This window comes from Eurytemora carolleeae, unplaced genomic scaffold (genome assembly GCF_000591075.1).
Source record: "Eurytemora carolleeae unplaced genomic scaffold, Eaff_2.0 scaffold53, whole genome shotgun sequence".
NCBI lineage: Eukaryota > Metazoa > Arthropoda > Copepoda > Calanoida > Temoridae > Eurytemora > Eurytemora carolleeae.
The window spans coordinates 401220-416674 of record NW_019396380.1 but is presented as its reverse complement, the minus strand read 5'-3'; the positions used below and the strand labels follow the sequence as shown (position 1 = coordinate 416674).

Below are 15455 nucleotides of genomic sequence, written 5' to 3'. Positions count from 1 at the left end.
TTTTCAAAAATTATAAGTGTCAACATTTATTCCAATCAAAATATTTTAACTTTAACGGTCCATAAATCTTTCTCGGGGTCATGTGAGTTGCCAAACAAATTGCTCAGCCTTGATGACATTTATTGAATGGAGACAAACAATCAGACAAGCCAAATATATATTTAGATTAGCTTATTGCTATAAATCTGCTTAGTACTCGTAAAATTTAAAGCTTTTTAGAGCTTTAAAGGGAGTGTTCGCGAAAAATGAAAGGGGGTATAGGCTTAATGGGATAAAAAAGCTCTTTTGATCGCTACTAATCTTACTTCTATCTGTTGCGTCTATAAGGAGAAAATTGTTAAAAACGACAAATACCGAAGAACGTAGTGTCCATACAAATTTAGAAACATGCAAAAATTTATTTAATTTCAAACAAATCATTCAGATATTACAACCTATAGTCATCGATTATCTTTCGCCACATTTGTATATAGTTGATTTGTCATAATATGTTTTAATTGTTATGATCTGAGAGTTACTTATAAAAACATTTATTCCTGTTTCGAGGATTTTTGGTAATGAAGACGACATTTTAATATTTTCAAGGAATGTTCGAAAACAAGTTGTAAGCTAAATATTATTTTCAAAAATAAAATCAAAACATATTATGAAAAATCAACTATATCCAAATGTGGCGAAAGATAATCGATGACTATAGGTTGTAATATCGGAATGATTTGTTTGAAATTAAATAGATTTTTTTACGGTCTAAGTCGTATGTTGCCTCTTTCTGAATTTGTATGGACACTACGTTCTTCGGTATTAGTCGTTTTTAACAATTTTCTCCTTATAGACGCAACAGTAAGATTAGTAGCGATCAAAAGCGCTTTTTTATCGCATTAAGCCTATACCCCCTTTCCTTTTTTGCGAACACTCCCTTTAGCAAGGACAATGTCTTTTCAAAACACATGAAATGGAAAGCATTAAGTTCCAAATATATACACTTAACATATATACTGTATATATATTTCTTTTTTTTTCTAATACTAACTCATTGATCAGGATTAAATCAATTTTTTTTCCAGTTAGCTCCCTTTTTGCCTTTCCAATCTGCTCCTTTCCAATTAGACCCTTTTCCATTTTTGTCCCATCCAGCCCCTTTTGCCTTTCCTTTTCCTTCATTGGTTTCTGAATAAGTTGATTCAGATTCTCCGAAGATTTCTTTGTTTGATTCTTTGTCATTGTCAGCATTATTATTTCTTTTGCCTTCTACTTTGTATGGTTGAGGTTCATAAGTTTTAGAAGATTTCCCTGAGCCTGTGGAAGATGTTTCTTCTGTGTTCTCACTTTTCTCTGATTCTTGAGTACTTGATTCAGAACCTGTTGAAGATGTTTCTTCTGTGTTCTCACTTTTCTCTGATTCTTGATTACTTGATTCAGAATCTGTTGAAGATGTTTCTTCTTGGTTCTCACTTTTCTCTGATTCCTGATAACTGGATTCATAGCCTGACTTGGAGCCCTTCCCACCCTTTTTCCAGCCAGCTCCACCCTCTTTCCAGCCAGCTCCACCCTCTTTCCAGCCAGCTCCACCCTCTTTCCAGCGTGCTCCACCCTCTTTCCAGCCAGTTCCCCCTTCCTTCCAGTCAGCTCCACCTTTCTTCCAGTCAGCTCCACCTTTCTTCCAGCCAGATCCACCCCTTTTCCTTGCATATGTGCTTACATTTTCATTGGTTCCTCCTGTTTTACTAGTCTCAGAATTCACGTTTCCATTTTCAGTGCCTTCGTATGTTTCAATAGTTTCTGAATTCACATTTTCATTGGTTCCACTTGTTTCTGAATTCACATTTTCATTGGTTCCACTTGTTTCACTTGTTTCTGAATTTGTGTTTTCATTGGTTCCACTTGTTTCACTAGCTTCTGAATTGGTGTTTTCATTGGTTCCACTTGTTCCACTTGTTTCTGAATTTGTGTTTTCATGGGATCCACTTGTTTCACTAGTTTCTGAATTGGTGTTCTCATAGGTTTCACTTGTTTCACTTGTTTCTGAATTTGTGTTTTCATTGGTTCCACTTGTTCCACTTGTTTCTGAATTTGTGTTTTCATGAGATCCACTTGTTTCACTAGTTTCTGAATTGGTGTTTTCATTTCCAGTGCCTTCATACGTTTCATTAGTTTCTGAATTCACATTTTCATTTGTTCCACTTGTTTCTGAATTGGTGTTTTCATTGGTTCCACTTGTTCCACTTGTTTCTGAATTTGTGTTATCATTGGTTCCACTTGTTTCACTAGTTTCTGAATTGGTGTTTTCATTGGTTCCACTTGTTCCACTAGTTTCTGAATTGGTGTTCTCATAGGTTCCACTTGCTTCACTTGTTTCTGAATTGGTGTTTTCATTGGTTCCACTTGTTCCACTTGTTTCTGAATTTGTGTTTTCATGGGTTCCACTTGTTCCACTAGTTTCTGAATTGGTGTTCTCATAGGTTCCACTTGCTTCACTTGTTTCTGAATTTGTGTTTTCATTGGTTCCACTTGTTCCACTACTTTCTGAATTTGTGTTTTCATTGGTTCCACTTGTTCCACTAGTTTCTGAATTGGTGTTTTCATTGGTTCCACTTGTTCCACTAGTTTCTGAATTGGTGTTTTCATTGGTTCCACTTGTTCCACTAGTTTCTGAATTTGTGTTTTCATTGGTTCCACTTGTTCCACTAGTTTCTGAATTTGTGTTCTCATAGGTTCCACTTGTTCCACTTGTTTCTGAATTTGTGTTTTCATGGGTTCCACTTGTTTCACTTGTTTCTGAATTGGTGTTTTCATTGGTTCCACTTGTTCCACTAGTTTCTGAATTTGTGTCTACATTTTCATTGGTTCCACTTGTTTCACTGGTTTCAGTGCCTCCGTATGTTTCACTAGTTTCTGAATTGGTGTCTACATTTTTACCGCCTCCGTATGTTTTAATAGTTTCTGAATTGGTGTCTGCATTTTCATTTGTGTATCCTCTTTTTGTTCCCATATCCATGTAATCATTACCAACGTAACCTTTTGGAGCTTTTGTTGCCAATGTTACAGGTGCTGGTGGTGCTGGAGTTGCTGGTGTTGCATTTGCTGTGTAAACTGGTAGTGGTGCTAATGGTGCCACAGTCACACTATCCTAAAATTGGAATGATTGTTCTCCTAAACAGTTGGGGTTCTGAAATACTTTCTCGCCCTGAAAAACGAGTAAAAGGCCTTTTGCTTGTCTTCTGCCTTATAAAAAGCGAACAAAAGGGCTTTTCCTCGTTTTCTGCCTTCTAAAAAGCGAGCAAAAGGCCTTTGTTCGTTTTCTGCCTTAAAAAAGCGAGCAAAAGGCCTTTTGCTCGTTTTTTGTCTGATAAAAAGCGAGCAAAAGGCTTATTGCTCGTTTTATGATAAAACCGAGCATAATCCGGTCTAGGGATCTGGGCGTTTTCTAGTCCTAGAAACCATTAATTTTGAGATTCCAATTGTTATAGAAATCGCTCTGTAATGTTTGTTCTCTTTTTCTCTTTTTTTACTTTTCTATTCATGATTTTGCTTATGTCTGCATTTAATTTTAATCATATTTAATGTCTGCAAATATGATTTTTGACGTTTTAAAACGATAGTTTTTTTTTTTTTTTTTGTAACTTATATTTTCAGCTAGGACTACGAATTTGCATGTTTGATAAAAGCAACTTCTACAGAATATAATTTTGAATCTTAGATTTCGTAAACCTTTTAAAATCTAAAAATATTAACTGTTTCCGTTAAACTGATCTAGCTATTGCCCATCGCTAACCGTAGGACACTGATTTTTTAATGTCCGCTCAAATGTTTATACTAAAATGTTTTCAGTTTTTGGTTTTGAAGAGATTCGAGTAAAAGTGCGTGCCAGACGAAAATATTTACATGCATTATTTAAAATAAATAAATTAAATCCCTTAAAAATTATATTTAAATTTAAAAAGGATACATAAAAACGCTAAAAAAATTACATTACAATTATATCACATAGATTTACAATTCAAAATTTAAATTTTTTTTGTATTTAAAAATCAATTGGAAATTTTCTAATAGTTTTTTGTATATCTATTAATGAGATATCTTTTTATAATTAGGAATAATTAAATATCTTTGTATAATCAAGGATTAATGAGATATCTTTGTATAATCAAGGATTAATGAGATATCTTTGTATAATCAAGGATTAATGAGATATCTTTGTATAATCAAGGATTAATGAGATATCTTTGTATAATCAAGGATTAATGAGATATCTTTGTATAATCAAGGATTAATGAGATATCTTTCTATAATCAAGGATTAATGAGATATATTGATATAACAAGGATTAATGAGATATCTTTGTATGATCAAGGATTAATGAGATATCTTTGTATAATCAAGGAATAATGAGATGTCTTTGGATGATCAAGGCTTAATGAGATATCTTTGTATGATCAAGGATTAATGAGATATCTTTGTATAATCAAGGAATAATGAGATATCTTTGTATAATCAAGGATTAATGAGACATCTTTGTATAATCAAGGATTTATAAGATATCTTTGTATGATCAAGGATTAATGAGATATCTTTGTATGATCAAGGATTAATGAGATATCTTTGTAAAAACAAGGATTTATAAGATATCTTTGTATAATCGAGGATTAATGAGATATCTTTGTATGATCAAGGATTAATGAGATATCTTTGTATGATCAAGGATTAATGAGATATCTTTGTATGATCAAGAATTAATGAGATATCTTTGTATAATCTAGGATTAATAAAATATCTTTGTATAATCAAGGATTAATGAGATATCTTTGGATGAGCAAGAATTAATGAGGTATCTTTGTATAATCAATGATTAATGAGATATCTTTGTATGATCAAGGATTTATGAAAACGAGCATTAAGCCTTTTTCCCGCTTTTTATAAAGCAGAAAACGAGCATCAAGTCTTTTGCTCGTTTTTTATAATGCAGAAAACGAGCAAAATTCCTTTTTATAAGGCAGAAAATGAGCATTAGGCCTTTTGCTCGTTTTTTATGAGGTAGAAAACGATCATTAAGCCTTTTGCTCGCTATTTATACAGCAGAAAACGAGCATTAAGTCTTTTGCTCGCTTTTTATAACGCAGAAGACGAGCCAAAGTCCTTTTGCTCGCTTTTTATAATGCAGAAAACGAACATTATGCCTTTTTCTCGCTTTTTATAAGGCAGAAAATGAGAAAAAGTACTTTTGCTCGCTTATTAAGGGCGAGAAAGTGTTAGAGTTCCCCAATTCCTAAATATTTCGAAAATATTACAGATATTATACAAGGGCAAAGTATAAGGAAAGGGTAATTTTAACACGCCCGTTTCTTAATCTGTTTTACCCAGCAAACCACAGAATGTTACATTTAGGTGTGAATGTTTAAGTCTTGGGTAAAAATTAAATTTAAAAAATTTAAAAAATAAATCAACTTTAAACTTTTTTATTAATTTGATTAATGTGTAACCTTGGTTTCAATAAGATAGCTTTTAGAAGTGGATTGTTGACAGGAGAAGAGAACAAGTGAACACACTAGAAATCCTTTCATGTCTGAAACTGTCTAGTAGATGTGAAAATATCCTAAAATAATGTAAAGTCATTTTTTAAATTGCCAACAATAAAATAATGATCAGAATGTTAGGAAAAAGTTTATAGCCTTTACATTCTGTATGTAATTTTAAGCCATAATTATGTAATTTTAAACCATAATTATGTAATTTTAAAACATATTTATGTAATTTTAAAACATAATTATGTAATTTTAAACCATAATTATGTAATTTTAAATACTTTGGGTAATCTATGTAGTACAAGAAATGGTTGCTCGGGAAATATGCGGGGACTGTGGGGACATCTTTAAAGAGCTCCATAAAATATTCAATAAAAAAAAAACTAACTTTTTGCGGCATTCCATTATCAAGAGATTTAGGAAACGACATTAGATAAATTCTTCCAATGTATTTTAAATTTAGGGTTTAACTGTTCGAAATTTTAAACCAAAGTTATGTAATTTTAACTACTTTGGGTAATCTATGTAGTACAAGAAATGGTTTCTTCTTGAAGTCTAGAATTTACCAATCAATAGTGTTAAAAACATATCAACATTTCTAACGATAAACTTACTGTGTGACCCAGAAGTGTTTACAGCCTAAAATGGTGCTACTTTTGTATTGTTTGAGGCCAAAAATTATACTTTGAAATTAGTTTTACAAAACAAACAATCAACATTTTAATGACAGTGTTTTAAAAAAATGTAGTTTAGTCATCAGAGATTTAAATTCGAATGAATCAAAAGTGTTATAAGATTACTTAAAATGGCTTTTACACATAAAGTTCCATGACAAAAAATATTCTTACCGGACACAATATCATTAAAAAACGATTAATCACCTAAAAAATTTAAATAATTGAAATCAATAAAAGCACTTTAGGATCAGTTAGTTTAAGTAAAATAGCACAGACAAATTGATTTAACTTTACTTTTACCAGTTATTTTGAAGAAAACATTGTAGGTATTAATATTTCTATCACCTCTATGGTATTATTTTGTAAAAGTTTTTACACAAGGGGGGGAAGACTTTTTGGATTGTAAACAGTTTCGGGTCGCACATTATGTTTTCCTCTCTTGTGATGGGATTTAAACAGAAACTGCCATCACTTTTGGTTTAGAATTAAAATCCTTTTAAAATTAACTAATATATGAAACATTATCTGTAATCTGTGTATGCATGATAATTATCCCAATTATATATCATAATAAGTAAGAAATTTCCACAAAAATCCAAAAAAATAATAAGAAAAATAGGAAAAATTATGCATGTTCTAATTATAAGATTTCTGGACAGATTAACATATCAGCTCTTTTAATGATGTAATTGGCACTAACTTGTGTCATAGTATCTATTGCTAGTTATCTAAAAAACTTCAGTCTTAAAAGGATGAAAAGAAATTTTAATAAGACGAAGATTTTACGTAAATTCTTTAAGATTAAGGTTAAAACAAGCTAAACGAGAAAACCACTACACTCTATTCACTTTTAATTATTTTAGAACTTGATCGTATTTGAATTTTATTTTCATGTTCACTTTAAGATTATGTAACACAGTAAAAAATTGAGATTTTTGCTTTTTTGATTTTCTTCGAAATATGAAGATGATGGGAATACAAAAATATAATTAAGGAAATAAAATTTAACAAGGTTTCTTTAAGATTATGAAATCTACACTGTCCTTTGTTTAATTTTTATTTTATTGCCTTATTAAAATAATGTTGTTAACTTGAATTATTATATCATTTTTTATAATCCAAAATTAGATGTTTAAAATCCCTGATACTTTAGAAACATTTTGGTTAATTCCCAACCACCAAATTTAATAATAAGACAAGAGATGCTCAATTAGTAAACTTTTATTATTATCTAATAATGAAAAAAGTAACAAAAGATAAACAATACAAGAACATCAGAAGAAACTTTTGAAAAATTACTTTCCTAGGGGGGGGGGGGGGGGGTCAGCACCCACCCCTCATACCTCTTTCTCTTTTTATGCCCTTGCTCTTACTTCAAATTAAGGTGAACAAAATTATATAAATATTTAATCCTTTATTCATTTTAATTTTTTCCATGATCCCATGCACTACACTGCAACAAAGATTTTGAAATATGCATATTTTTGCAAAATTTCCAGGTTTAAAGCCATTTTTCATTAAATTTCTGTGATTTTAAATTTTATTAATTAAAGAAATAGTAAATTAATATGCTCTTTAAAAATATCTGCTCTAGGAAAAAAGTAAATGAAAAGATGCAATGTTTTATTGCTCAACACTTATGACTGAGTAGGATTCTTGAAGCTTAGTTGAATATTCTGTTTTCTACGAAAATCTTAAAGAAAGATACAGAATAGAAAGTCAATTAGCACCTATACTCACTGGGCTGTATTTGCGTTGTAAAAAATATATACCCGGAAAACAATATCGCTTCAGTAACTCTTGACAGTAAAATTCCTCTAAACAGTTAATGATTGCTCTTAACTTTATTAAAGTAGAAAAATTATGAATACATAATTAACTTCAATACTACTTAACAGTTGTATCCCTGTATCCCTGTATCCCTGTATCCCTGTATCCCTGTATCCCTGTATTCCTATATTCCTGTATTCCCGTATCCCTGTATCTCTGTATCCCTGTATCTCTGTATCTCTATATCCCCTATCTCTGTATCCCAGTATCCCTGTATCCCTGTATGTCTGTATCTCTGTATCCCTGTATCCCTGTATCCCTGTATCCCTGTATCCCTGTATCCCTGTATCCCTGTATTCCTGTATCTCTGTATCCCTGTATCCCTGTATCCCTGTATTCCTGTATCTCTATCCCAGGATTCCTGTATCCCTGTATCTCTGTATCCCTGTATCCCTGCATCCCTGTATCTCTGTATCTCTGTACCCTGTATCTCTCTATCCCTGTAACCTGTTTCCATGTATCCCTGTATCCCTGTACCTATCTCCTATCTGAAATTAGCTGAGTTAGAAAGAATTTACCTGAGTCAGTATATTTGGATAGGTTTAGGCTAAATATCAATAATTACCTTTATATGTCAAAGAATCCTGTGTCAAACTTTTAACTTATATTTTTTCAAATTTAGATTTTTATAAAATAAATACTAAATCTTGCGGCTTTTAAAACATGTTGTTAGAAGTTCAGATTTAATTGTCAGTTTTTAGTTTTTAGTCATGTTCCAGAGCAATCTATATTTTCAGATAAACATATTTACTTGCTTTAAAACTTTAAAATAGATTAAAGATTAACTGAACTCATATCAGTAAACTCTAATTATTTATTTAGTTGATAACCAATGATAATATTGATAACCAATGATAATATTGATAACCAATGATAATATTGATTAGTAATTTTACTTTGTTCATTTAAAAGGTTTCCCCTCCCAGAAAATGTTATGGAACAAAATTTAATATTCTAAAAATGCAAGACTTTGCAATATTCCAGAAAAAAAAATAAAAAATTAATTTAGGAAGATATAGGTATATTTTAAATGTTTGAATTCTGGAAAAAAGGAAAGCAATAGCAGGAAAAGTTGGGAAAAGTCAAGGTACTAATGCAAGGAAAGTTATGCGCGGTCGCGTATACTCTGCGTACATATTGAAACCAGTTCTCTTTGGGCGGAATTTGTAAAGAAGAATAGATGCCAGTGTTCGTCTGGTATTCGAGGAGGTTAAAAGCATTAAATTTGATAATTTTGATAATTCACAGAATATTTCATAGATTATTTGTGAAAATTGAATCCCATGTCAGGCTGGGACATCCGTCTTGTGTTTACTTTTCCGCCCAGATACAGTATACTGCAGTACAAAAAATGCGTACACCTCTGAAATAACTTTCCTTGCATTAGTACCTTGGGAAAAGTCAAGTCCTGTGCAAGGCTAATTTTTAGATATTTTATGGTAATTAATGGGAGAAAGGAAGTGGGTTGACAGCAGAACATTTTCAAATTTTTTAAGTGAGGAGGGAGGGAGGGGAGGGAAAGGAGGTTGGGGAGAAAAGTAGGATGAATCAACTATTGTATTTTTTTCATTTTATCTCTCTTAATTTTGGACTCCCTCAATCAAGCCCCGCTGACAAAGGGGGTTTCCATGCTTATAGTTTTTATTCAATTTCAGGAGAGATTGGTCGAAGAAATTGATTTTTTCCACAAACTCAAATTTTCGAATCCCCATAATTTTGTCAAGTTTTTAACATTTTACATAATGTGGCTTATTATTCTGTTAGAATTCATATTTGAAACATCTAAGATCTACAAGATTGGTACTTGGTAGGCAAAGATATTTGGATTAAAAATTCAGACTCAATGTGGCAAAAACTTAATTTATATTTTGTTAAAAATTGCCTTAAATGATAAAAAAAACATTCATTCATCTGATTTCCATAATGACAGAGGCGCTGCAAAAAAATTTGCTGTCTTAGCAATACAATTTTTCGGCATTCAACAAGATAAATTTTAAATTTGTTCAGATAAGTAAGCCTGCAATTACAAATAAAGTTTTGCGCTATTATTGCACATATTGCAAAATGAAAACCCTAGTTTTTACCCCCAAAGCTAGGAATATAAGGAAGGAGGAAGGGTGCAGTAAAGCTTTTGTAATTAATGTTCTTGTTAATTCTCAAATTCAAGAATTCTATAAAATTAGAACAAAATAAAACTCTAGTTACCAGGGAAACATATAATGCAATTGCATAGCTTACACTTAGAGACTAGATTATAATACATTCCACAGAGATGTCTATCATTCTATCTGTCCATCTACCTTCCTATCTACCTATTTACCTTCCTATCTACCTATATACCTTCCTATCTACCTATATACCTTCCTATCTACCTATCCACCTTCCTATTTACCTATCTTCCTATCTACCTATCTACCTATCTACCTATCTACCTTCCTATCTACCTATCTACCTTCCTATCTACCTATCTACCTTCCTATTTACCTATATCCCTTCCTATCTACCTATAGATCTTCCTATAAACCTATATACCTTCCTATCTACCTATCATCCTTCCTATCTATCTATATACATTCCTATCTTCCTATCTACCTTCCTGGCTACCCACCTGGGACCTATCTACCTGTCTATCTCCCTGTCTGCCTATCTACCTCTCTTTCTACCAACCTAACTCTCTGTCTGCCTATCATTTTATCTGTCCATCTACCTATCTACCTTCCTGTCTACCCTTCAACCTATCAACGTATCATTCTTTCTACCTTCCTATCTACCTATCTACCTTCTAATCTACCAATCCACCAATCATTCTATCTTTACAGCTATACCTGGCTATCTTCCTCCCTATTTATCTATTACCAATCTACCTATCCACCTATCGTTTTGGCTTTCCATCATCCTATCAATTTCCCTAGCTACTTATCAACCTCTATTTCTACCTCTCCACCTATCATTTTATCTTTCCATCTACCAATGTGCCTATCTATCTCCCAATCTTCCTATCTGCCATATCAGTCTATTTTTCCGTCTACCTATATGTGCAACCATTTCAATTAATCTTACTCATATGTGTCAGTGCAGCCATTTCAAATAATCTTACTTATATGTGCAGCCATTTCAATTAATCTTACTTATATGTGCAGCCATTTAATCTTACTTATATGTGCAGCCATTTTTAATTAATCTTACTTATATGTGAAGCCATTTCAATTAATCTTACTTATATGTGCAGCCATTTCAATTAATCTTACTTATATGTGCAGCCATTTTTAATTAATCTTACTTATATGTGCAGCCATTTCAATTAATCTTACTTATATATGCAGCCATTTTGAATGTCGAACAAACGGATTTAAAGATTAAAAAGCGTTTCCAGCCCGTTCTCCAGATAAATCTACATATTTAAACAATTTCCTAATATAGTCTGCATATCATTCTTTTACTTTGTTAAATTTACCGCACTGTACCTATCTATCAATCAACCTATCTATCTATCTATCTATCTATCTATCTATCTATCTATCTATCTATCTATCTATCTATCTATCTATCTATCTATCTATCTATCTATCTATCTATCTATCTATCTATCTATCTATCTATCTATCTATCTATCTATCTATCTATTTATCTATTTATCTATTTATCTATCTATCTATCTGTTTGTCTGGAGCAGGGAAATACCGGCCAGCTTACGACGTCAATACGGACAGTGCAGTTTCCAGGCAAACTACTTAGGCTTCCTCTATCCATCTATCTTATTATTTCTATCTTACTATTTATCTTTATGTATATTTGTCTAGCTATCTATCTTTATGCCTCTATTATGTATAACGCGCCCTGGCCCATCCAAACACTGGCCCCTTAACTCCCTTGCCCCTAAACCCCCGGCACTTTAACTCACTGACCCTTAAACTTCCTGGACCCTAAACCCCCTGGCACTGTTAACCCCCTGGCCCATCCACCCACTGGCCCCTAAACCCTCTGGCCCCTGAACCCCCTGGTCCCTCAACTCCCTGGCACCATTAACGCCCTGCCCCCAAAACAACTGGTCCCTGAACACCAGGAGAAACTTCTAGAAGGAATGTTTTTAGAGTTTATCAAAAAAGCAACACTTCAGCGAATTCCTGATAGGTTGTGAAATTGAATTTTTGATTGATTGATTGATTAAATTTTTGATTTTTGGAAGAAGGGGTGATCGGGCATAAAATAAACTAAACTGAAATCCTCAATATTTTACACCCAAGGGTATATTTTAAGCATTATTTGGCTGTCTACACAGTGGGCTATTCAGAGGCCGAATTTAAAGAATTTGATTCGCGGCTTAAATTTAAAACTTGGCTTAAATATGGTTGGTTCCACGTAAAATTGTATTCAATGTTCCAAAATTTAAACCGGCGCTCAATTGAAACCGGTTTTGGCGGATTTAAAACACGGCTCAAATTCATTAAATTCGGACTCAGGCTTCACAGAATTAAGAGAATGATATCTTTGTGGATATTTTAACATTGGAAAAACACATGTTAAGCATGTACATGATTTTTGCTTTTATCTGCTGTACTTGTTAAAGAAGGAGAGGAGAACAAATTGGAATTCAAATTTTTTTTAAATGAAATTCAAATGTCCTGACTTATTTTCTTAGTTTAAATAGATTTAAATGCACATTTACCTGTATCTATAACACTAGCTCTACATATTTTAATGCATACATGAATGTGAACTTTTTTATGTGGGATACATTCTGTGTCAAGCTAAGCCGATTAGCTGGATTAGATGCATTGCAATTTAAATTTCTCTAAAAATTGCTCAGTTTTAGAAGGACAGTAAACGTAATTTAAAATGACATTCCATGCCAAGATATAAATACCTGATTTACATTTCTAAACCTTTATCTGATTAAACATGAGGAAATTAATGCTTTTTGACACGAAAAGTGTTTATTTTTAAAAAATTTCTTTGCATGGAAAGCCACTTAAAATTACGCTTACAGCCCCTTTCAACAGAAAATTTTACAATTATTTAGACCACGTTTTAACTTTTGAGAAAGACAAATTTTAGATTATCGCAATCTGGATTTATCAAGATGTTGAAATAGCAAAGCATGTAGTGGATGAAAATCCTTGAAAGAGAATTATAAAATTCGCAAATCAGAAGTGTCGAATTTTGTAAAACCTACTCATCCTACTCTCTTTCAATACACTTGTTATTCACTGATAGTATTTATATATCTAGAAGCAATAACTGAGAATTTTCATCGTCTACAAGATCTTATTTATTGCTAGCTTTAGAGTTTTAATGGAATCCATTAAACATGAGGAAATTAATGCTTTTTGACAAGAAAAGTGTTTATTTCTGAAAATTTCTTTGCATAAAATTTTTATAAATTTTTTTTTATGCATAGGGTAGAGTGAAGGACGGTCAAACGACAGGTCGGTGTTTCAAAAAAAACCAGAGATGGTTAATAACTGTGCTATCATATCATGTTCAGCTAATTTATCACTAAAGTACGATAATTAATTTGTTATGACGTGACCATGTGAGTGAAAAATAACGTTCATTTCATCTTAAATTGTTTTCTTGAATAATTTTTCTAATAAAAGTTGTGATTGCCTAGTTAACCAGGTTTAAATCTAGCTAATTCAACAAAAACATTTTATTTAAATTGTCTTATATATTTTTATTGAAAACTCTCAATTTATACAGATATTAATATTATTATATATCTTAATCATATATAATTAGATCATAATTGTCAAATTAAAAAAAAATTAATTTTGTTATGAGGGGAAAAAGTTAAGTGAATTATTAATTGATGTTAGTTTATTTTTCTAAAAATGTTATGTGTGTCAATGAATTATAGCGTATTAAGGTTATAACTTATTTACAACATTTTTGACATCCTTTTATGCCTTTTGTGACTTTAATAGTTTTATAAATGTTTAACGGATTTATATCTGTAAAATCTATTTATCTATTTTTATATTAAAACACTCTAAAGTTCTTGTTTTGAAAAAGACTAAAGGGACTGTAAAGGAAAAATGAAAAGGGTTATAGATAGAAACATAAGTTTCTCAGGCTTCTCCATGGGATATCGTCGTTTTCAGATTGGTTCCGTATTTGCTCAATATGATCTTTTTAAACCCACGATTTTTAAACACAATTTTGATTATATAAATTTTCGCATACATTTGACACAAATTTAATTCTCGTAACAGAAACATTAGATAGAACTCTTATGGGTCTCGATTAACTCCTAAAAGGCTAAGGTTTCTTAACTGGGTCAGAAACTTGCAAAATTTCCAATTGACTCTTTTATTTTGTGATTAATGCGAACATCATTTATAATGTACATGTGTCCCAAATTACAAATTACATATACACACTATACATATACCCAAACATATCATTCAAGATAAATATAGTTCTCAGTCCGGAAATAGTTCTCAGTCCGGAAATATAGTTCTCAGTCCGGAAATAAAGTTCTCAGTCCAGAAATATAGTTCTCAGTCCGGAATTAGTTCTCAGTCCGGAAAAATAGTTCTCGGTCCGGAAAAATAGTTCTCGGTCCGGAAATATAGTTCTCAGTCCGGAAATATAGTTCTCAGTCCGGAAATAGTTCTCTGTCCGAAAATATAGTTCTCAGTCCGGAAATAGTTCTCAGTCCGGAAATAGTTCTCAGTCCGGAAATATAGTTCTCAGTCCGGAAATAGTTCTCAGTCCGAAAGTATAGTTCTCAGTCCGGAAATAAAGTTCTCAGTCCAGAAATATAGTTCTCAGTCCCGAAATGCATGACGTATTTAAATCCGTAAAGCGATTCAAACAGCTACGAATTTTGTTTATCAACTTTTCAGACGGGCCGAATATATAAAAATATATCATGTTGTTTCCCTTGGTTTGACCTAACCAAGCTCTGAAATCGCCACAGCTAAGAGTATTCTAAATTTATAAATTTTTTCTAGGTTTAATTTGACCAAAGAATCCGTTTTGCCAATGTCAAACTCAACTGGCCCAAATATTATATACGCTAACAGTTTTGGGACATTTTGAAAATAATTAGTGACGATAATTTTTCTTGTTAATACAAATTTTGTTTAAATTATTAAAATACATTTTTTAGATACATATTAGAAAAAGTGTGGCGTCATACATTAATATTTAGATTGTTCAACCTTTTAGTCTTCCAGGAATATTTAGTAAAATCCTGCTAGATTATGACGCCAGCTAGTTTAGTTTCCATGAGGTGTAAATCTGACCGGCCTTGTACTTCAACAGGAGTCATTCTACACCCTCTCCTTTCCTCCTCAGTATACAGGGGGACTCACAACACATGAATTTCGATAGAAGGGTCTCGTTTATTTAGTGTACTGTCCCTTTTTGCCTGGTATAATATGTATGTGTACTCGCACTAGCTGGTTAAATTTTAGTCCGGTTC

At 32.1% G+C, this 15455-nt stretch overlaps 1 protein-coding gene across 6 annotated transcripts; it reads right to left on the bottom strand.

The window, feature by feature from the left end:
- Positions 1-989: 989 nt before the first annotated feature.
- On the bottom strand, positions 990-5616 carry LOC111702084 (GATA zinc finger domain-containing protein 14). 6 transcript variants are annotated; one of them, XM_023473653.1, is made up of 3 exons: positions 5478-5616; positions 1453-3127; positions 990-1389 (listed from the first exon to the last, which is right to left on the bottom strand). In XM_023473653.1, the coding sequence occupies exons 1-3, from the start codon at positions 5556-5558 to the stop codon at positions 1049-1051; spliced, it is 2097 nt and encodes a 698-aa protein (XP_023329421.1). In that variant the 5' UTR covers positions 5559-5616; the 3' UTR covers positions 990-1048. The 6 variants fall into 6 exon arrangements, with proteins under 6 accessions (XP_023329421.1, XP_023329420.1, XP_023329422.1 ...); XM_023473652.1 differs by having other exon boundaries at positions 990-2007; positions 2059-3127; XM_023473654.1 differs by having other exon boundaries at positions 990-1944; positions 2071-3127.
- Between the last annotated feature and the right edge of the window lie 9839 nt (positions 5617-15455).